This window comes from Anabrus simplex, chromosome 2 (assembly GCF_040414725.1).
Source record: "Anabrus simplex isolate iqAnaSimp1 chromosome 2, ASM4041472v1, whole genome shotgun sequence".
Lineage (NCBI taxonomy): Eukaryota > Metazoa > Arthropoda > Insecta > Orthoptera > Tettigoniidae > Anabrus > Anabrus simplex.
The window spans coordinates 980,564,121-980,588,321 of NC_090266.1; the positions used below are offsets into that span (position 1 = coordinate 980,564,121).

The window sequence follows — 24,201 nt, forward strand, 5'->3', positions numbered from 1 at the left end:
AGACGGAGTGTTAACAGGAAAACTTTTTTTAAATGCTATTTTTTGGGGCGTCGACCCATGTGGATCTTTTGCCGCTACTGGCACCATATTGCATGAACCTGCATGTAATTGGAATGGTGGTAGTGTGGAATGTTGTGTGTGAGGAAAGGAAGATTAATGACATCACAAACATCCAGTCCCCAGGACAGGGATATTAATTATTACAATTAAAAATCCCTGACCCGGCTGGGAATCGAACCCGGGGCCACCGGGTTACAGGTGGGCGCGTTGCCCCCTATACCGCGGGGCCTGACAACAGGAAAACATATATGGCATGTGTGGATATAGAGAAAGCCTTTGGCAAAGTAAACTGGAAACAGCTCTTTAGGAACATGAAGAATATGGGACTGGACTGGAGGGACAGAAGTCTCATTTTACTCCTGTACAAAAATCAAAGCACAACAATAGAAACTGATGGTACTGTTACGACAGTATCCATTAGAAGGTAAGTGAGACAAGGTTGTGCGCTATCTCCATTTTTGTTCATCATGTTCATTGAGGAGCCCATATCAAAACTTAAGCAAAAAACCAAAGGAATTAAAATTAACAGATAAGAAATCCACTGTATAAGGTTTGCTGATGACATTGCATTAATTGCAGATTCAGAGAGGGAAATAAGTAAAATGCTACGAGTATTTACATCAACACTACAAGAATCAAAATTGAAACTGAACACCTCGAAAACAAAAGTATTAGTTGTCAAGAAATCAACTGAGGAGATACCACTAAACATTAAGATAGGTGATGTAACTGTACAACAAGTAAGTCAGTTTTGCTACTTGGGAAGCATTATCACTCAGGACAACAGGTGCAGCACAGAAATCAGGAGGAGGAATGCTCTAGCTAAACAAGCCTTCAGTAACAAGAAACAGCTTCTGACAAGCAGGAACATTAACATTAAAATTAGGAAATAATTTGCCAAAATGTTTGTGTGGAGTGTTTTGTTGTATGGTTGCAAAGCATGGGTCTTAGCATAACAGGATATAAAATGCCTGGAAGCAATAGAAATGTGGATATGGAGGAGGATACTGAAAAGAAGTTGGACAGAGAAAAAGTCAAACAGTCGGGTCCTGAAATGAAATGTTGTATGGCTTTTAGTGCCAGGAGTGTCAGAGGCTATTTTCGGCTCGTCAGGTCTTTTGATTTGACGCCCGTAGGTGACCTGCGTGACGTGATGAGGATGAAATGATGATGAAGACACCACATACACCCAGCCCCCGTGCCAGCAAAATTAACCAATGACGGTCAAAATTCCTGACCCTGCTGGGAATGGAATCCGGGACCACTGTGACCAAAGGCCAGCACGCTAACCATTTAGCCATGGAGCCTTACGTAAATAGATGAAACAAGGGAATTGATCAACACTGTAGAAAAGAGTAAAACCAAATTCCTTGGCCACGCACTTCGACATAACACATTCCTCATGATTATGCTGGAAAGAAAAGTTCTGGGTAAGAAGGGAAGAGGAAGGCTGAGGAAGAAGTATCTAGATTCCATGATGGGCAGGCTGAGTTTGAAAAAATATGTTGACCTGAAATGCTCAGCAGTGGAGAGACAAATGTGATAGCAGCAACAAGGCCTTGCCTTTAGTATATGATCGAATGAAACATATTGAGCGAGTATCAGGCAATCAAAATTTTGAAAAACCAACTACATTTTCGTTATTCAGATTTCCATGTTAGCCACTAATGAAAAAACACCCATCTATTTTTAAAAATTATTACACGAAACACGCAGTTTTTCTTTTACGTTTCAGAAATGTATACTGTAGTTCACCCAGTTCAAATACAGGAAGGAAAGCACAAGAGAAATTTAAAGTTCCAAGCTGCACACCCAGGACCGTTGGCTGCTGAGCGGTACTTCGAGTCGTCAGAGAGTATTTTTTCCTGTCAGGCCTCATAGATCTCCAGAAATGCTTCAATTTATGGTAGCATTTTCGGTGTACCTCACAGTTCATCCAGGATGCCAAAAATTGGCTTTGTTCTCTATTCTCCTAGGAACCATATACGATGCACAAGTTTTCCTTTAGTCCAGATAGATGAGGCAGTTCATGTTTGAGACGACCTTTCTCTCATACAGTATTCACTGGTGGGTCTGGCATTAGATTCTCTTCCATAATCAGTTCTTCTATAGTGTGCACCATGAATGTGTGTCTTATCAATGGGTTTTCTGTATTTTTTAAAAACACAGAATGTCGCATTCAGAAACACCATGCCTAATAAGTTGTAGAATATTTTCAACCATTACCTTGAATGAGTCATTTCTGGTTAGTGAGGAAGTTGCTGTGAAAGACTTGAACTTTTGCCTTCAGTGTCATACTCCATATGAAAGCATCAGTGAAAGATAAATGATGCTATAACTAATTAAGTGAACACCTGTACTATGCATCGCGCTTGCTATGTTGGCATTCTAGTGATATTACATTGCAATGCAAGCCTGACGTTTGGCTCCAGAAATGCTGCAATTTATGGTAGCATTCTTGGTGTACTTCACAGTTCATCCAGGACTGTTGGAGTGTGAGAATAAGATTCTGGGTACTTCTTTCCTGTTGTCTGTAACCACATTGTTCTTTTTTCAGTTGTTTGTCAACTTCTCTTCTGAGTCTCTTCTAGATGGTTCTTGAGTAGATTTTCCCTGATACACTCACTACGGAAATGCTTTGATGGTTATGGCACTCTGTTATCAACCTTCTTGAAGATTGGGACGTTGGCTGAGATGCCCTAGTTTCCAGGTATTTTCTTGTGCTTCCACACCAATTGAACTATATCAAACAGAAGACCTTCCCCAAATTCTCCTATGAACTTGCCCATTTCTGGTGCAATACCGTCATCACCAGCAACTCTTCTCAGCTTCATCTTCTTAATAGCTATTTTCAGTTCTTGACAAGTAATAAATTCTGTATCATTCAGTTGTACTTCTTCATATGAACCCTCCTCCCTTGCATTCTCTTTTTCGCAAGTCGATAATCTTCTGAAATAATCCGTCTTTCCATGATCTGTTACTCACAGGTAGGTGAGAAGAGTAATGGAGTGGCCCTTCACCACAGCTAGCCTGTGGAGAAAGTGGGCCCACTTCGCTGGATGGGGAAGCCCTTGAGGCCACGCCCATTCGGCACAAACATGTGCTACTGAGTGAGGGAGAATGCGGTTAAAACTGACTTGTGTTTTCTTCCTATTCAAGCATAAGTCACCTAATTATAATATGCTGTGGTGTACACAAAATACTAACATACAAAACTGTACTTTTTATCAAACTAAAGTCACTCACAGACAAGAACATGCATTGCAATCACAGTCCAATTGTGAGCATTACTGTCCGTTGAATTACGTAACTTTAGTGAAATGTTGTCTAATTTTTGTTCCCTGGATCTTTTCATTTTGAACTCTTGTTAAGTGTCTTATGCGAACACCTGAAATATTAGTAAGCTGAATAGCGCACTCATTTGTAAACTTTTTGATTTCAAGTCGTGAAATAAAGTTTTCATAGTTGTCTCTCTCTTTTTTCATCCTAGCATTCCCTCTTCGTAATTTTTTAATGATCATTCTCGTATGTCTCAATGAAGCCCTCATTTTCCTAATTATCAATTTCAATTTCTCTTCTTTCTTTTGACACTGTGAATGTTCAAAGTTACCCCCCCATTTTCCTCGTCCAGGGATTGAACACACCCAATAAACAAACAAGAATATTATTAGTTACAATGGGGACTACCAAACTATAATAGGAGTATATTGTGTTCAAAGTTCTTCCTGTAATAAAATAGGAAATGTTCTCACCTTTTGCCTCTGAACATTATTAATGGCACTGGTAGCCCTATTCAGTGTGATATTACTTGGCTCAAGTATGTCAGCATCCACGGATTGCAGTTCTTCCTTTTCTGCAAACCATTATTATTTAGAATGGCATCCAAACAGAACAATAAAACATATCAGCCACTGTCTTAATTTAAGTCCTCAGGTGATATTTACCTTAACGCTGATGACTGTATGTAGCTGGGATAGGCAGGGAATACGTCTGAGAAGGCATTCTCTCAGTCTCGGCCTGGATATGTATGTATTATTCACTTGGTCAGGGCTAAAGTGCTCCTTACAAATAACACTATTAATACCAGGTGTCCAGTTCTTCCTCTTAACTGCCTTCGTCCACAGTGCCCGACGGTCTGGGTTCTTAGAGAACCTACGCCAATCTATATTTTAAAACGATAATGTTCTCTTCATGAAAAAATAAACATGCTTGTCTACATTTGATAGTACTAGCCTACGAAAAGACAAACTTATGGATGAATAGCAATGTCAGATTTTCCGTTCCTGTGACTTCTATTGTTGCACCCATACACACAAAAAAGACCCATAGTAAACGACAGTTACATTAGGCAGCTTGTCTAACTAACCCCATGGCACTACAGCTCTGAAGGGCCTTGGCCTACCAAGCAACCGCTGCTCTGCCCGAAGGCCTGCAGATTACGAGGTGCCTTGTGGTCAGCATGATGAATCCTCTTGGCTGTTATTCTTGGTTTTCTAGACCGGGGCCGCTATCTCACCGTCAGATAGCTGCTGAATTGAAATCGTGTAGACTGAGTGGACCTCGAACCAGCCCTCAGATCCATATAAAAATACCTGACCTGGCCGGGCATCAAACCCGGGGCCTCCGGGTAAGAGGCAGGCACGCTACTCCTACACCACGGGGCCAGCATTAGGCAACTTGTCACAAGTAACTAACTCACTGGATGAATATAAACTTCTAACTAGCAACTAGCACGCACTACTCCCCAGCCTGCCGTGGTGCCAAACAATATGGTTGCCGCTTTCAAGGAATGGTCCCATTTGACCTGGCTAGGGGCCACTTCATTATTCTTCTCACCTCCCTGGTTACTCATCAGTAAGGAGGTTGTGTTCTTTGGACTGAATTCATTTTAGAGGGCATTCTTGTCCTTGAGATTCTCAAAAACCTTATGGAACAGTTTGTGGATATCATAGAGTGACTTCTATAAATTTTTCAAACTCCTCCCAGGAGCTCTTCTTGGTCCTTCCCCTCTTCTCTTGGTGATGATCCTCTGAGTCTTACACTGATCAGCCAGAACATTATGGCCACCTACCTACTATCGATATAAATCAGTCCAGGAGATAGCAGCATCACCTGATGAGGAATGACTGCTAGTCAGGCACGCACACGGCGCATGTAGTATCAGTGAGCGTGCTGTCCATGTGTAGAATGGGGAAGGCGCGCGATCTATCTGAGTTTGACCGAGGGCAGATTGTTATTGCCCAGAGGCTCTGCACGAGCATTTTGGAAATGGCATGACTTGGCGTGTTTGAGAAGTGCTGTGGTGAGTGTCTTCAATAAGTGGTGAAACCAAGGTGAAACCATGTCCAAATGTTGAGGGTTTGGACGGCCACCCCTCATTACAGATGTCGGACGTTGTAGGCTGGGCAGACTGGTAAAACAGGACAGGCGGTGAACTGTGGCAGAACTAACATCAGATTTGAATGCTGGGCAGAGTACAAGTGTGTCTGAACACTCAGTGCATTGAACACTCCTAAGGATGAACATCTGCAGCCGACGACCCATGCATGTGCCAATGCTAATACCACGACATCGCAACTACGACTGAAATGGTCACGTGACCATTGTCACTGGACGTTGGCGCAGTGGCAGATCGTTGCATGGTCTGATGAATTCTGATACCTTCTTCATCGTGCCGATGGGAGGGAGGGAATCCGTCGTCTCTTCCAGGGGAACAGCTCCTTGACACCTCTAATGCGGGACAGAGACAAGGTGGCAGAGGCTCAATTATGCTCTGGGGAACAATCACGTGGGCATGCATAGGTCCAGTGGAGCTCGTGCAAGGCACCATGATGGCCGAGAAGTATTGTACACTGGCTGCAGACCACGTGACGATCATGTTTCCCGACGGCAATGGTATTTTTCAATAAGATAATGCACAATGTCACAAGGCCAGGAGTGTGATGGAGCCCTTCGAGGAACACAGTGGGGAGTTGCAATTCACGTGCTGGCTCGCCAGATCTTAACCTGTTAGAACACATCTGGAATGTGATTGAATGTGGCGTCAGAGCTCATTGTCCCCCTCCCCAGAATTTACGGGAATTAAGTGACTGTTATGTGCAGATGTGGTGCCAAATCCCTCCAGCGACCTACCAAGGCCTCATTGCTTCCATGCCAAGACGCGCTGCTGCTGTTATCCATGCCAAAGGTGGACATACCGGCTATTAGGTGGGTGGTCATAATGTTCCGGCTGATCAGTGTACATGCTTAATAGTCCTCAGATCTTCCTGTTCCCAGGTATTTCTTCCAAAGTACCATCTTCTTTCTAACCTCAGTTTTCGTGGAGTTGTTCCACCGTTCTTTGTCCATATCTTAATGTTCCACAGGTTTCCTTTGCCGCCTTCAGCAGAATGGTCTAAAAATTCACCCAGGCTTCCTCCAGATCTTCTGTTGCTGCATTCTCAAGCCTCTTAGCTTCTTGGGCTATAGAATCTTGATACTGGGTCCCTGTATCTGGATCCTGTAGTTTATACACTTCGATCGTGTCCCTTCCCTTTCGTTTCTTCCTCCTCTTTCTTATTCTCTGTGAAGTAACCTGTACCATTGTCAATAAGAGAGAGTCACTGGCAATATCAGGATCCCTTGTGACCCTAGTATCTCGCACAGATTTAATCTCGTTTCTCTTCACTATAATATATTCCATGATAGATCTCTTGTCTTTAGATGTATTATCCGGGTGTATTTGTATTTGTGAATGATGTTGTGGATGAATGTAGTGCTAGAAGTGACCAGTCATTTACTATACAGAAGTGAAGGAAGTATGCTCTGTTATTGTTAAGAACATCCTCTCTTTATTTACCTGTCATGTGCTCCCACCTTGCTGGTTCATTACCAACACGTTCATTCAGATCTCCAAGAATTATCATTCTCTCAAAAATTTGTTTCATCTATTGTCCACTGCAACAATACGAAGTACTCATCTTTCATATTCACATTTTTGTCTTCATTTGATGCATACCTGATGACTAGAGGGCGGATTTCTATGACAAGTCATATTTTTTCCCTTAACATTATATCTTATAGTCTTGTATTTTCAACATGTTTCCAAGCATGATAATCAAAATTAAACAGGTTTTATTAGTCATATAAATGCATATTTAGGCTTTCTTAAGTTTTATTGCATATTTTGAACAAAATATCATTATAACGGCATATTTTGGTAATTTTCATTTGAATTTCGTTTTATAAAAACCAGAATAAACTCTAGAAATTACTTTTCAGGATAGACTGGAATATACTACTGAAGAATCATTCTAAAGTAGTGTATGGAATGTTTTTAACAGGTAGGAGCTATTGTTTGCTAGCTGAGTCAATTCCTGGAAACCGGGCTATTGCTTACATGGAAGCAGAGGTAATTCTGCAGTTATTTGTCATTGTTCTTATCTCTCTCCTTCGCCCTTCCCTCTTCTACCTTCAACACACTGAATGACCTTGGTCATTAGGGAGCTTCAGTCATTCAGTTCCTTTCAATATGCCTAAAACGAAAGTCTCAATTTGTGGGAAGTTGCGAAGTTTTGTTCGCGAGTTCGGTGAAAACATATTCAGTACGGGTGGAGTGATATTATTCTGTAAATTGTGTGAGGTAAAAGTTACTACCGAAAAACACTTCTCTGTGCAACAACACTGTAATACTGTAACACATAAGAATTGTGTAACTAGATATTCTGCACTCGAAAATAGACAACGTCTGCTATCTGAAACCCCGACATCAAGTTCACAGTGTTCACAGTTTTCACAAGCTCTCTGCAAGATGATGGTTTCGTCTAATATTCCTTAACAGCTGAAGCTTCAGACAGTTTATGAAAAATATACAAAGCATCCTGTTCCAAACGAATCTACTCTCAGGAAGGACTATCTAACCCCTTGTTATGAAGAGATGTTGGATATAATAAGGCGTGGCGTGGGAGACAGTAAGATGGGTTTCAATAGACGAGACCACAGATGTGGATGGAAAATATGTAGCAAACACGATCGTTGGCACGCTGAAGGAAGACCGGCCTGGAGATACGTTCCTCCTGACATGTGAAGTGCTAGAGGAGACAAACCATTCCACCATTGCAGTTATCTTCGACAATTCAATGAATCTGTTGCGCCAAATGGGGCAAAGAGAGAGCACATTTTTCTATTTGTAACTGACGCTGCTCCGTATAATTATGGTGAAGGCAGCCAACGGAATTAAAATGCTATACCCGAAAATGATACATGTGACATGTCTTGCACATGCCTTGCATAGGGCAGCTGAAGAAGTTAGCTACCCTGAAGTTGATAAATTAATATCGAACTGTAAGAAAGTGTTTGTCAAAGCTCCACTTCGCGTTCAGAAATTTCTAGGAGAACTACCTTCACTACCCCTACCTCCACAGCCAGTTATAACGCGATGGGGGACTTGGCTTGATGCCGCAGTGTACTATTGCAACAACTTAGATGTGGAGAAGATCGTGAAGTCTTTTGATCCTGCAGAATCGTCCTCCATAAAAGCCACTCAACATTTATTTTCAAGTACTACATTAAAAGCGGACCTGGCTTACATAAAGTCCAATTTTAATTCTTTATCTGGAGCAATCACGCAACTGGAAGTTTCAGGTGCAGAACAAAGCGATGCACTCGATGTTGTAAAGTGCATTGAACAGAAATTAAAGCATGAGAAAGGAACAATAGCATCTAGGATGTGTTGAAAATTAGAAAATGTACTGAAGAAAATAGCAGACTTGTGTACCTGCGTGGAATAAGTGACATTCTTTGTGGAAACCCTTCATCTGAAGATTTCCAGGAATTTTCTCCAAGTGATTTAAGTCTATTCAAGTACGCTCCCATTACATCATGTGATGTCGAAAGAAGTTTTTCTCGCTACAAGACGATACTCAGCGACAACAGGAGGGGATTCTCATTCAACAATCTTAAGATACATGTGGTCATAAATTGCAACAATTCTGATAAGGGAGACTAGATCAGGTATAAAAGTTTCATCCAAATAACGTATGTTTTGTGTATAAATTAAAACTGATTGAATATTGAACAGTGAAAGTAACTGTAGTGTTTATGTCTTCCACAGAGTCCGTCCTTGCCTAGGAGTATGCAGTGTAACCTTAACGAGTTCATGAAATATTCATCATTTTAGTTGATTTGGGTTAAAGATTTCGAAGAATTAAAACTTTTTAAACTCTAGATTAATTTCAGCCTGTAGCAATCGTAATAAAAATGTTTCTATGTGACGTAGATGCTATTCGTTAAGTCATATTTTGAATTTTATAGGTCATTTTTAATGTTTTCTAGGCCATAAATGCATACATATTTCATACATTTTTAGGTCATAGAAATCCGCCCCCTACTGATGATGAGTGTCATCTTTAACAGGTCTTGTTTGATATTCACCATAATCCACTCGTTGACAAACTTCCATCCTTTTATTCTGTCTAGATGATCCTTGGTCACCATACAACCTACCCCTGCTTGTGCTTTTTATTCTCCATAGGTACCTCACTGTATCTAGAAAAGTCACAATCCCCTTCCATTTTCTCAATTCCTTTCCCTTTCTTCTTTGTCTCAGTCACAGCAAAATATATCACGTCTTCAGGATTTTGTTAACCAATTCAATCCACTTTCCATTTATGCCTCGAATATTTCATGTACCAAATGTTGTAGCTAGTAATCTATGCCTGTTTTGTCATTATAAAATCTTTTTTGCGTATATCTCTCTTTCACTTTTATTAAAGGACAATTGAGGTGAATGAGTTTGTCCATTGCACTCACTCTAGGCCAGGGAGGAGCTGCCACCGAACTGCTCTAGACGGTGGGATTTTCTCTCTGGGTTTTCTCCCCTAGACTTCAGAGTGACCCCCCAACTGCAAGGCAGAAGATTGCCTCCAACACTGCTTATTCCGTACCAAAGCATATCTTCTCTGCCATTCCTGCCATAGACGACTTCACCGGAGTGCTGTTTTAGCAGTCACTTTGCAGGGTTCCTGTAGGGCCTTCACAGCTTCCGTATCAGTAGCAAAGCACACAGTCCTAGTTGTACATCACCCCTACAGGCCATCCGCTACTACATGCCGTTGCCCAGCTCCTCTGATGTTGACAAGGGGTTGGTCTTTTGGGAGACACCTTTATTTACAAACTCATTAACGTGATTATGCCAAAGAAGATCTTTCCTTATACAGTAGAGTCTCGATTATCCGACCTAAACGGGACTTGGAGGATGTTGGATCACCGAAAATGTCGGATAATACAGAATAACTTTGAAAATGAAGTAAAACAAACAGGAAGGCTATACTGTATCACTATGTTTTACGGTACTCTATTTATTGACTTATCAATTCAGTTGTACAGTAGATGCAGTATTGAAAAAAAACATTCCAAATGTTTTATGAAAAGAAACTTGTCAACAATGTCTGCTTGCCTGCTGATTCACGTTTTCTTTGTGTGAGATCCTGCCATCGACGATAATTCTTCACTGTGAGTCATCGTTTTCTCCTTTTGTTCTGCAATGCCTCATTCTTCTTCTTCTTCTCCTTCCTCTTCATTTTCTTTAGCATTCACAAAACCAATAATATCAGGGTCATTTAGTTCAAACAGCTGATCTTGTGCACACTACTTACATCTTGAGTCGTAGCATCATTACAGCAAGGAATTCAGTTCAGTAAGGGAACAATGTTTTCCATGTCTTCTTGTACCACCTCCTCTCGATGTTCAACCTCACTCAAAAATATGTTCCCAAGACTTTCTAATGTCATTGTTTCGACTTATTCCCAAGACTGCGCTATCCAGTATACCATGTCTTTCATGTTGTTTTGTTTTAACTTTTCTATCATGTCGTTGCCACTGTCCATTTTCTCTATCAGGGATGAAAAGAGTTTCCGCCGATATTTCCTCTTCAACCTTTCCAGCACACCTTGGTCCATTGGCAGCATAATGACGTCACGTTAGAAGGTAGGAACATGAACAGGAACATTAAGAGAAATTATTTTAAATGTCCTAGGCTTCTTTGCTTTACCGATCATAAGCAATTTCGCTTGTAAGTTCCCAGTAATATTACTAAAGGCAAGAGCAGTAACTCTTTCCTTACTACGCTTGTAGCCAGGTGCAGACGTTTTGGCTTGGGCTGCGACAGTTTTGATGGCAGTATCTTGAATTTCAGCCCAGTCTCATGTCAATTAAAAATCTGATCACCAGTTACTCCTTCAGCAAGAATTATTTCTTGAAATTCACTTTTAAATTCCACAACATCATCGGATTTAGCTGACAAGTTTTCTCCACAGATATTAAGCTGCCCAATGCCGTACAGTTTTCTCCACCAATCAAGCCACCCAGCACTGGCAGTAAAATTAGGGTCCTCTTCGTTAAACTTCTGGAAATACACTGCCATTTATTGAAGAATGGGGCCAGATATTAACAGACCTTTTTCCCGGTTTTGAGTGAACCAAAGAAATAGGGCTTCACTTACTTTTTCATACTCACATTTTTCATTGTTTTTCTAATTTTCAGTGCATCACTTGTTGCTCTGGTAGAGCACCACTTCTCAATTTCTTCCCTCTTAAATTTCCAGTCTCCCACTGTAACACATCCAACACCATAATCTGAAGCTACTTTTGAAGAGTTTCCCCTTTGTCTAGTATCTTTAACCCACTCAACTTGTCTTCCACAGAAACAATCACTTTCTTCTGTTTACTCGCCATACTCATAGAGGATATGAAAACTATAACATCCGCACCCAACCAATACTACACTGAACAATGGCTGAAAATTCGCTGCACCTGTCCTTGAGAAAAACCCAGTCCTATCACATGACTGCCAGTGCTTGTCCCACGGTCACACCCTCCACACCGCGTGTCCCAGAATTGCCTCCACCTAAAGTTCAAATTAAGCCTACCAGTGTTGGATAACATGGAATGTCGGATAAGCGAAGGTCGGTTGAGTGAGACTCTACTGTATTAGCACCTTGGTACTTGCTGTGTTCCCCATGAGGCATTTCGCCCCCTGTCCCCTCCCCCCATCAACATGGTAATTAACTTGGAGAGGACTTTTTTCTTAGTGAAATTTACAACCTAACTTTTCTCCCTATTTGCCACTCTACCATCGTCTGTTGTCCATCTCACAATATTGTCTAGGTCTTTTTGCACAAATCACTTAATTTAATGACAGTTGAAGGATTCCTACTTGGTATTCTGTAGTGCTTTTCCACCAGTGTATTATTAAATTACCTGTATTACTTGTAAATGGTATTTCTAATTCTTGCAATCAATTGAGTATTGTTTGCACAAAGATATACTCTACTCCACCTTGACACAAGATCTCTGACACACCAGAAAGTGTATTATGCTAGAGTATTTTCTGGAATAAATAAATAAATAAATAAATAAATAAATAAATAAATAAATAAATAAATACGTACATACATACGTCGTCATAGACCGTTATGCCTTTCACCATTCAATCTGCAAGCCTCTGTGAATTTACTAAACGTCACCACAATCCTCTGTTTGCAACCAGTACTGTGGCCTCATTTAATTCTATACCCCTTATCTTTAAATCATTAGAAACTGAGTCTAACCATTGTCGTCTTGGTCCTCCTCTACTTCTCATACCCTCCTTAACAAGAGTCCATTATAGACATGATATAGACTTTTGGGCTTATGCCGTGTCAAGAAAATAAGGTGAAATTTCTAATGTTTTGCAGCGATCTGTGCTCTGCATCATCAGAAGAAAATCTTGACTGTCCACGTGAAAGGCTTCTTAAACATTGAGCTTTGAATTTAGACGTTATAATAGAATTGGAAATGGTATGTTCATTCATCACCAGATGGCTCTCCGGACGCAGTACAGCGCTCGTGATCAAAGCGGAAGTTGACGGAACCATCAGAATTAGTCTGAGAGGGTCACATAACATACGTACGTAACATATGACATTGACAGCTGTATAACATTGACACAAGCCTGGAATGAAACATCTGGCGATGAGGAACGTACGAATTTGGAAAACACAGATAAAATAACAATAGAGAAGGGACAGGGAAGGGAACTACCTACATAAATCCTTAATGGCTGGTAAGCAGGTATTACTTAATTGATAGCAAGTGTCCCTGTTGAAATTGTTAGGATTTCTACGTATTTCCACAGCTTCCTGTATAATCCTGGACCTGTAGTGTCTAGTATGGGTAAGAGCTCGAGCATCTTGGAACATGACATCATGACATCATGACCCGATGATAAGGCGTGCTCAGCTATTGCTGATTTGTCTGGCGAATATTACATTCATGTTCCTTGATACGGGTACCAATGAACCGGCATGTTTGGCCGATATATACCTTACCGCAAGTACAAGGAATTTTGTATAACCCAGGGTGTAAAAGTGGGGACAATTTGTCCTTCGTTTTACCCAGACTGTGAGCAATTTTAGGGGCGGTGCCAAACACAGTTTTTATATTGTGTTTGCGGAGGACCTTGGCAATTCGATCTGTGGTGTTGTGAATGTAAAGTAAGTAGACAGTTCTCTTCACTTCTTCCTTCTGTGAGCTTTACTTGGTTGTTTCTCTAGGATGCAGGGCTCTATGAATCTGCAAATCGCTGAAACTATTACCCTTCAATGTGACATTGAAGGTGTCCGTCTCCACCTGGATATTTGATGGCTCAAAAATTCGTCTCGCCCCCTTGGCGAGGCGTGAGAATGCCTTGTTTTTGTGCTGGATAGTAATGAGAATCTGCATGAAGATAGCGATTTGTGTGGGTATGCTTGCGACAGACAGTATGTCCTAAGGAGCCGTCTGGTTTCTTTCTTACTAGAACATCCAAGAAAGGAAGGCATCCGTCCAACTCCATCTCCGTAGTGAATTTATTGAAGGATGTTGATGATTTAGGTGGTTTAGAAATTGATGAAGTTTCTCAGGACCTTCTGTCCAGACCACAAATGCATCATCAACATAGCTCCACCATATCATAGGTTTGACGGTCGCCGAAGCAATTGCCTCCTCCTCAAAATGCTCCATAAAGAAATTAGCCACTGCAGGCGAAAGTGGACTTCTCATAGCCACCCCGTCCGTCTGTTCGTAAAAATTCCCACCCCACAGGAAACAGCTGGATGTCATGTGGTGGTAAAATAGCTTAGTAATTTCCTCAGGGAACAGGTGTTCAAGGAGAGACATGACCAAGTCAATTGGCACATTAGTGAACAAGGACTGCACATCGAAACTCACCAAAAGTACATTAGGTTGAAGGGTTATGGTTGACACCTAATATAGTGTTGTCCATATTTTAAATGACTTTGTAGATTAGGTTTGACTTTACAATGTTAATTATCTAGCTTCTTGTTTCACATTTCATGTAATATATTTCAACATTTTAAGATTGACTAAAGGCTGAAGATGCCCTCTGGAAAGGGCGAAACATGTACCGTAATACTCTATAGCTGTATATAAATGTAACCACATAAAAGTGGATAGTATTGAATAACTGGACCAATAAAATACCTTTGTTATTTTCTTGTATAATAACTTTCAGTACGGAAAAATCATGAGGATAATAACTTGTAACGTACTACTTAGTCAAGCAGCTCGTCTTCTTTCTCCTAAGTCTTCCCAGCTCAAAATTTGCAACATTTTTGTAACGCTATTCTTTTGTCGGAAATCACCCAGAACAAATCGAGCTGCATTTCGTTGGATTTTTTTCCAATTCATGAATAAAGTAATCCCGGTGAGGGTCCCATACACTGGAACCATACTCTAGTTGGGGTCTTACCAGAGACTTATATGCCCTCTCCTTTACATCCTTACTACAACCCCTAAACACCCTCATAGCCGTGTGCAGAGATCTGTACCCTTTATTAACAATCCCATTTATGTGATTACCCCAATGAAGATCTTTCCTTATTTTAACATCTAGATACTTGCAATGATCCACAAAGGGAACTTCCACCCCATCAACACAGTAATTAGAACAGAGAGGATTTTTCCTATGTTTGAAAGTCACAACTTGATTTTTAACCCTGTTTATCAACATACCATTGCCTGCTGTCCATCTCACAACATTATCGAGGTCATTTTGCAGTTGCTCACAATCTTGTATGTTATTTATTACTCTATACAGAATGACATTGTCTGCAAAAAGCCTCATCTTTGATTCACTTCTTTACTCATGTCATTTATATATATAAGGAAACATAAAGGTCCAGTAATACTGCCTTGAGGAATTCCCCTCTTAATTATTACAGGGTCAGATAAAGCCTTGCCTACTCTAATTCTCTATCTGTTTTCTAGAAATATAGCAACCCATTCAGTTACTCTTTTGTCTAGTCCAATTGCACTCACATTTGCCAGTAGTCTCGTCAATCACGATACAGTCGAATTGACCTCCTGAATCCAATATATCTGCTATACCTTGCTGGAATCCTACAAGTTGAGCTTCAGTGGAATGACCTTTCCTAAAATCGAACTAGTTATTAATTCTGCAAACATGTCTAATATAATCAGAAAGAATGCCTTCCCAAAGCGTACATGCAATGCATGTCAAACTTACTGGCCTGTAATTTTCAGCTTTATGTCTATCACCCTTTCCTTTATACACAAGGGCTACTATAGCAACTCTCCATTCATTTGGTATAGCTCCTTCATGCAAACAATAATCAAGTAAGTACTTCAGATATGGTACTATATCCCAACCCATTGTCTTTAGTATATCCCCAGAAATCTCATCAATTCCATCCAATTTCCTAGTTTTCAACTTTTGTATCTGATTGTAAATGTCATTATCATATGTAAATTTTTTTATTCGGGAGATAGTAGGTCTGAACCCCACTGTCGGCAGCCCTGAAAATGGTTTTCCGTGGTTTCCCATTTTTCACACCAGGCAAATGCTGGATCTGTACCTTAATTAAGGCCACGGCCACTTCCTTCCCACTCCTAGCCCTTCCCTGTCCCATCATCGCCATAAGACCTATCTGTGTCGGTGCGACGTAAAGCAACTAGCATATGTAAATTTTAATACTTCTTTAGCATTAGTCACCTCCTCTATCTGGACATTATACTTGTAACTGAATACTTCTGCCTTTTGAAGATCCTCACACACACACTCCCCTTGTTCATTAATGATTCCTGGAATGTCTTTCATGTAACCTTTTCTGCCTTAAAGTACCTATACATACCCTTCCATTTTTCACTAAAATTTGTATGATTGCCAATTATGCTTGCCATCATGTTACCCTTAGCTGTCTTCTTTGCTAGATTCATTTTCCTAGTAAGTTCCTTTAATTTCTCATTACTTTCACAGTCATTTCTAACTCTATTTCTTTCCAATCTGCACCTCCTCCTTAGTCTCTTTATTTCTCTGTTATAATAAAGAGGATCTTTACCATTTCTTACCACCATTCCTCAACAATTTCTTTAAACCCATCCCTCAATCTCTTTACATTTTTATTTAACATTTTCCACCATTCGTAGTTACTTTTTTTAAACTCCCTCATGCCTGCTTTATCGGCCATATGGTACTGCCTAGTAGTCCTACTTTTACGACCTTCCTTTCTATCTCATTAATTTTTAACTATAGCAAAAACATCTTCGTGATCACTAATACCATCTATTACTTTGGTTTCTCTATAGAGCTCATCTGGTTTTATCAGCACCACGTTCAGGATATTTTTCCCTCTAGTTGGTTCCATCATTTTCTGAATCAGCTGTTCTTCCCATGTTAGCTTATTTGCAGTTTGTTGGTTATAAACATCATTTCCAAGATACCCATGACAAACTTTATCTCAAAGCGACATCTAAGAAAATTAAGGTTATACCAAAAACTCTTACAAGAGAGGAAGCAACAAAGTTCATAACAAAATAGGTAATTGTCTAAATCATTCTATCAGGAAGATCAAGTTACATGAAATCTGCCTCTTGCATTCTGATTTTTAGAGTTACTCAGTTCATCGTTTGAAAGGCACAACTCTGTCTACCTCACAAAATTTGCCTCGTGAGACGATGGGAACAAATACAGTAGAAAGTTGAATGTCTCTAGGAGAGATAGCCAAAGAATTTGTTCAAGCGTTTTAGATCCCATTCCAGTTTTATCTGCTGCAGGGAATATGAGCTTCAACAAGGAATTATCATGTATTAACATTTGCTTCCAGACCTGATTTAAACAGTAATCAGTTAAGTCACCGTAGGGATTGATTACAAAGTGTAAAAATGTTCATATCCCATGCATCACCTAGCAGGAAACAGTCCTGGTACACAAAATAATATGTAGATACTGGAGGCAAACACCAGGAAAATCCTCCTCTCTCTCTCCAACAGGCCAAAGAATGTCTCGTTGAGTTGACGGCATAATGCAGTATTTGTGTGTGTTGGTGAGATGAGGGCAAATTTGGGAGAAATGACACACACTTGAAGGGATGGAAGAACATGCTGGAAACTCGCATAAACTTTAAGAATGTGACAACAATGATGTCATACAAGGTTTGGCGAAGGTATTCAACTTGCAGTAAGAAAGCAGTCGGCGCGGAGTTCAGATGCAGTGCCCCCGAAGTGCAATGATCTGTTTTGATGGAATTCGGCGTAGATAAGACGAATAAGTTTCAACCTATAGCGATTGAAGTGAAAAATTGATACTATTTACATTAAATGACCACTTTATATCAAGTGCTCCAGTGCATAACCTCATAGTCTATAATATTTTCAAAGTAATCAATTTAACCCATTAGCGCCTGAATTAATTTTTTTCTGAGTAGTTTTACTTATTTATTGTGTGTTGCCGCATGTTTGATACCAAAATAAACTAATAAAACAAGTTTCCGAATTTTGGGACCACTAAGTCATAAGATATTTGATGTTGCCACATGGCAACGCTAGGCGCTTACACGACCTATTTTTAACGATTAGTTTTGGAAGTCGAATTTAGGTTACAAAGTGGATTTTTTTGTTTTTGTATAATAACAATGTTGGAATATCTTAGCATTATTTATTGTAAGATTGTGGAATATCAGTTTTTATTCGCATCATAGCTAACAAATAGAATTATTGAACAAAGGAGAAAATACTTCCTTGCAGTACAGAGAGACATATGTACAGTTCGTTGCCTGTCAAAACAAAACACTCACTGTAAAAATAGAATAAAATCAAAAATAAGAAAACGAAAAATCGAAGAATTTCAGATGCAGTTATGTACTATAGTCTATAGAGTAACTACAGTAGTCATATTTTCACAGGCAGATAAAATACTTGCGCGTTAGTTACAGAGATAGAGAACGACAGGCTTTCACTGTCTTCATATCATGCTGCGTGTCCCAATAAGAACACTTGGAGATCAACCTACTGTATCGAGAAATGAAAAGTATGGCGATAAAGCAACGAATTTCATCTGAAGTTATTTGAGGATCTGCACAATTTAAAAATACTGCATACGTTTTAATCTCTCGAACTAAATGTTCGGTCAGCTGGTTATCTGCAAACAATTCAAATATGTCAACAACATTCATGGATTTTCACTTGCTATAACTAGGCTCCAAAAATGTCAACAGTTGCCCAATGTTGAAATCAGCCTCTTCAGTCTATCTTGGTTTGTAATTTGATATATTCTTTTCTCTATTAGTTCTGCGCTCTTACGCAGCACCAGGTATTGAAGCAGATCTTGCATTAGTAGACAGAAAAGGCACTTTGTCCTGTGATAACACACCTTCACCATCGTAACTAATCCCGATTCTTTCATTATTTACAAGCTTCATTTCAGCACTGACACGTAACTGTCAAGAGCTAAGATTATCAATGAGCCCACCACCATCTTCATCACCAGGAGCATCTGTAAGTACACTTACATCGGGGGGTCCACAAAAATATCACCATCGAGGTCTTCAGTCGGCTATAGCATATCCAGTGCTTCTAAAAGAGAAAATCCCTTCCTGCAATGAAGATGTATGCATTAGTATAAAGTATCATGGTCTGATAGCTGCAGCAATTTTACATAGTATAAATGCCTAGCGTTGCCATATGGCAACACTAATGATTCAACAAGCACTACTACCGCATTGTGCGCCCGTACTATTTCAAATGCTTTCAACATATATAATGAAGTGTGCACAACACTACTGTAAACATAATCCGACAAAACAACTTCACTTATAGATTTGGTATCTGCTACCTCATACTACAGGGGTAACACCAAACAAGCCACAAACACAGTTTAAAGGGGGAGGTACGAGTACAATACACAATATAAGAAATCACTACACACTCGGAAAAACAGTAGCTGGCATTACTCGGATCTCCAACAAAACATGTACGAAATATCAGTAGGGCCAACTAGTTAACAACAAACCGGGAAGATGAAAAGGCTGGGAACCTACCAAAGGCATGGACATGGCTTAGATAGCGGATTCCGAAATGAATCACCGTGATCCTTAGTTTTTACAAATATTATTTACAAGATAATTTTACAAATACATTCCAAGTTATGAGCTATAAGTTCAGTGATATAAATAGGTTATTCGTAGCAGTGTAAATTCAAATTACAAATCAACTGTACATCCAGTTACCAATGCAGTAGTACAATGCAATTTACAGGTTATCCAAAATCTAGCGTACCTCAAGTGATACAGAACTACCAGAGGCAACCCCCAAGGGAAATAATGTTAAACTACAATATACATATTTTAGTGAAACAAGAAATGGGAATGCCTCGGAAATGAACAGGTAAGTCCAGCTGACAAACTAAGGCGTCATAAGTAACTAATTTGGTGAATCTAGGCGAGGTTAGGGCAGACTCCTGTATGAAAAGCAAATTGGAACATTACGGAATTTTTAGCAGGAACGGAATTCAAGAGTGCTTACCCGAGGGGAGTGCCATCCCGAAAACCGGGGGATGTCAACCAGATAGGCTGCTCGCAGACGGATAGACCAAGACCGACAGATTTCAGGATTGAAATAATAACATTAAGTTATTTATTAGACCACCTAATCAATACAAAATCGTCTTGGGTGATTTACAGGATACCGAATTAATTCGAACACTGCCTCGCTCACTATATATAGGAATTACTGGCCTTGGAGGCAACCAATCAGCGTGCATGTGTTCCCTATCGCCACCTAGACTCACCAATCACAACCTTACTTTCGATCGCGAACTTTGACTAACATTCTAGAATACGCATGATCGCGAAAGTCGTATTTTTCCAGAATAGACAGAACACACTTTCTAGAACATATACCAACTAAGTAACACACCCTGTACAAAAGTTATGTAACTTTCTGGATCTTTCCAGGAACTATAGACAGAATTCTACTATTTACAAATGCCTATGTTACAACATTATACAGTACAGGTTAGGTCAATAAAAATAAAACATCATATAGTACTTCGCCAATAAAGTCTTTAAAAAATTACATTCTACTCGTGCTACATAGTTCACTTGTAACAGTATCCTTCTTATATGAATCCGGCAGCCATTCTGCAGGAATCTTAAAATAACCAACAGTCCACCACTCCTTGTGTCACAACAATAGATTTTAAAATTAAATAAACGTGGTTACTCGATTCTACAAACTCTTCTCTAATTGTCGGATGACACTACACTCTTCCTTATTATTTCCTGTTGCCAACAGTATTAAAAGAATAAGGCGCGAAAATTGTTGCCATATGGCAACGCATGGCGCTAATGGATTAATAACAATTCCATTAGATCAGTACATAGGTACATTTAAGGATGTTTTGGTGACTTTCGGATTCCCTTATAAATACTTCAAGAATGCTTTGATGAAAGTATGGCCCTTCCCTTATTATTCCCTGCTTGCAGGCATGAGTATGTGTCATTTATAGTTGAATGAACCAGAATAATGAAAAAGTGACTGTTCTTTGTTCCCACTGAGACAGAGAGCTTTATTGAATAAATGACTCTGATTATTTGAAGTACTTTCACTCATTTTTCAGATTTTCATAAGAAGAGGGGTGAACAAAGACATCGTAAACGTGTGCAGCCTCAAATTATTTCTTTTGATGATGACTCTGAAGTGACTGAATCTCAACAGACAGGCAGTTTGTGCAATAAGGAAGTTACTGTTTGCCCTTCAGTTTCTGTGACAGGTGTCACACAATTTGCTCAAGAAGCTGGCAAGGACCTACAGGTATGCTTGTATAGATTTTGCTTGAATTGTGGATTTGTTTCTGTTTTGCTTATAGTAGTTAGTGAGACATAAAACGAATTACATTGTTGTTGTTATTTTGGAATGGGCTTCTTGTGACCAGGTGTTGTCGGTCCGTTCCCTATTCGTGTGATCTTGGTTGATTGTTTGATCTAGGAATTCCTTAATTTTGTTGAGGTCATTATTATTATTATTATTATTATTATTATTATTATTATTATTATTATTATTATTATTATTATTATTATTCTGTTCTAAAGCATGCACAAGCATATTTTTGTGTAATTTGTTTGTTTTCAAAACATTAATTATCAAAATAATAAAAATCTTCTGTGATACTGACAAAGTGAAAATTTAGCATACAGTGTTTAAATTTTCATAATTAAGTTAGGAGTTACTCATGAATAGAATACTAATACAAGCAGAAGTGCAATATCCTTGCAGAAAAAATACCAACAATAATTCAGTGTTGTGAGCCAGGTGTTGATGGTGTGGGTCCTTCATTGGATGTCCTTAAAACTTCCTTCTTAACAGGGTGGTGGTATAAAAGTAAACAGTAGTGATTTGGGGAATGTACCTTAGTTTTCTTTTACTAATTACTATGTGTTAAGCTGAAGGCTACCTTTATGTTACTAATGTATATTCTTAAGAAAATAATTATATGCACCTGGCATGTTTCACTTTCCTGAGGTATTTCTCAGCCAGTTCACTAAATTTTTCTATCAACAGAATTTATAATGGTAATCAAGGCTCTCAAAGATTCTCAGCTCTTCAAATAGAATGATTGGGTTGTTGCATATTTTTTTATTATGAATTTAATCCATTCAATTTAATTCCTTTTCTTTCAGTCAGTATTACAACCCTAAACTTTAATATTTTACTATTTGCTCACTGTTAAACCAACTCACATAGGATTTTGGCAAAAGTGGTGGGCTTGGGCTGGGAAAGTATTGGCCACGACCTTAAAGGAGCAGTTCAGGTTAAAAATAAATTTTTAACTGAACATTGGAAATGAGAGGGAATTAGATTCGAAATTGAACTATTTTTGTGCCGTGCCGTTCGATGCAGTAATTGCATAGCCATTCAGGAATTTTTCAAAAATCGCTGCTATCACTAGCGGTAAGGCTTAGTCAACTAAGGTTAGGTTGAATGGAGAAGGCCATCTTCAATGCTTGTTTGTTTTTTACTGCTAGTCTATGTAATTAACATAATCCAGCTTAAAATCTAATTACATTATTTAAAACAGTGCATGCTTCATTCCTAATGTGAAACATCTTCAGCTAAAAAAGATAAAAAAATTGTCATAAACATAATAAAAAAGATGAACCTCAACAAGTCAATGTTCAAATTTGAGATTGAAAATCTGATGTAAGGGATCTTCTTTCTTCAAAAGCTGGAGAAGTGTACTTTTAAAATCTTGAGGATAGACTTAAAATTTAAAATATGATGATCGGGGAAAACTCCTAAGGAATAACCAAAGTTGAAGTTAAGTTTTTTGTTATAAAGTTTTAAGATGTTGAAGGGAGTCTGTAATGAAAGAAGTGAATATTTGTTTTAAAAAAGGAAATAAAGGAAAAACCTTGTAAATATATCAAAGTTCTCCACCTCAGAAAATTGCAGAGTTAAGGTCTAGTCGAAATGTTCTACGTTCGTGGGTGTCAGTACTTCGACCTTCATGTATGTGCACATGTTATTTCAACTCCTGTTACATTAGTAGGAAGGAAGTTTGCTGCTGACAGTTTTTGATCATGGCTTTTAGATGTAAACCATATCAGTTCGAACCCATTCAAACTGTAAGCGGCAAATCAGAAACAACTTTCCAGAATCAAAGAAAATCTAGTTTAGAATGGTGATGTAGTTAATTTGTCTGTCAACAATAAATGTGTATGTTGCTATAAAAGTGAGTTACGTAAGATTGGGAAGTACAGACTGTACTATGTTTCAAGATAATTTTGATACTGTAATCTTAAACCTTGATATGTTGAACTCTTAAGACATTTAATAATCATGTATACAAATAAGAAGATTCACAAGGGCAGTTTAACAAAAATACAGTCTCTACATGGCATTGTATTGCATATACACAATTTAAATATAGGATCAATTCCTGGGATATGCTAGGTGAAAATGTAAGAAAAACGATATGTTCCTGTGCAGTTTGAAAAATACGACAAATATTTCCTGAAAGGGATGGCAATAGGGAACATGCATGATCCGGGGTTTTAATTAAAAATATGCTAATCTGATTCAAAATTTCATGCCGAATTCAAAAATGTGATCAGAATGTACAAATAATAACTCCAAACATGATGAAAATCTACGAAAATGTCACGTCACGCAAGTACGCGATCTCATTGGTCTGACGTCATCGTACAGGTTGACTGAATTAGCAGACGAAATAACACATAGTGTGCTGTGAGAAGCAGGATACACTTCGCGTATTTCTACTTTATGTTAGTGTCTGGTATGGTTAAATTCGAGGTCTATACATTGGATAATAATCTGAGTGGTATATTTTAGACTTAAAATGAATCCTGCGCAGACAGTGAGGCAGAAAACTTATAAATGGTGTAGAGTTCCGATGTGCAATAGCACATCGCATACCATACCATACCAAACCAAACAAATTGTTTATAAATGTTCCAAAGACGCTAAAACTAGGCAGAAATGGATTTTGGCAAGCCGGAGAAATGCTGGTGATATATCGGAAAAGTCTACAGTTTATTTTTTTGAAGATTTTAACGTAAGATGAATTTGTTTGAATTTTCAAATCACTTTTCCATGTCAGCTGTTCTAGTGGTAAAACTTTAAATTTTAATGTATTATGCTTTATTTAAATGCTTCAATTACATCTTGGAATATGAAAGTAATAAACAGTGCATTAAATAATGCTGATTATTAAAGTATTCTCCAAACCTAACCTATGTTTTGGGTGATCCATGTCAAGATAATAAATCAAAGGGGTTATGGACCATTTTGACAGCTCTAATTCTACCAA

The 24,201-nt window shown here is 38.9% G+C and overlaps 1 protein-coding gene across 2 annotated transcripts in view; it reads left to right on the forward strand.

Moving 5' to 3' along the window:
• LOC136864598 (sorting nexin-29) overlaps positions 1 to 24,201 on the forward strand; it is a 656,141-nt gene that overhangs the window by 261,453 nt on the left and 370,487 nt on the right. For both annotated transcript variants that reach the window (XM_067141812.2, XM_067141813.2), the window contains one exon: positions 20,992 to 21,185. In XM_067141812.2, the coding sequence (XP_066997913.2) occupies positions 20,992 to 21,185 (194 nt within the window). The remainder of the gene's footprint in view (positions 1 to 20,991; positions 21,186 to 24,201) is intronic.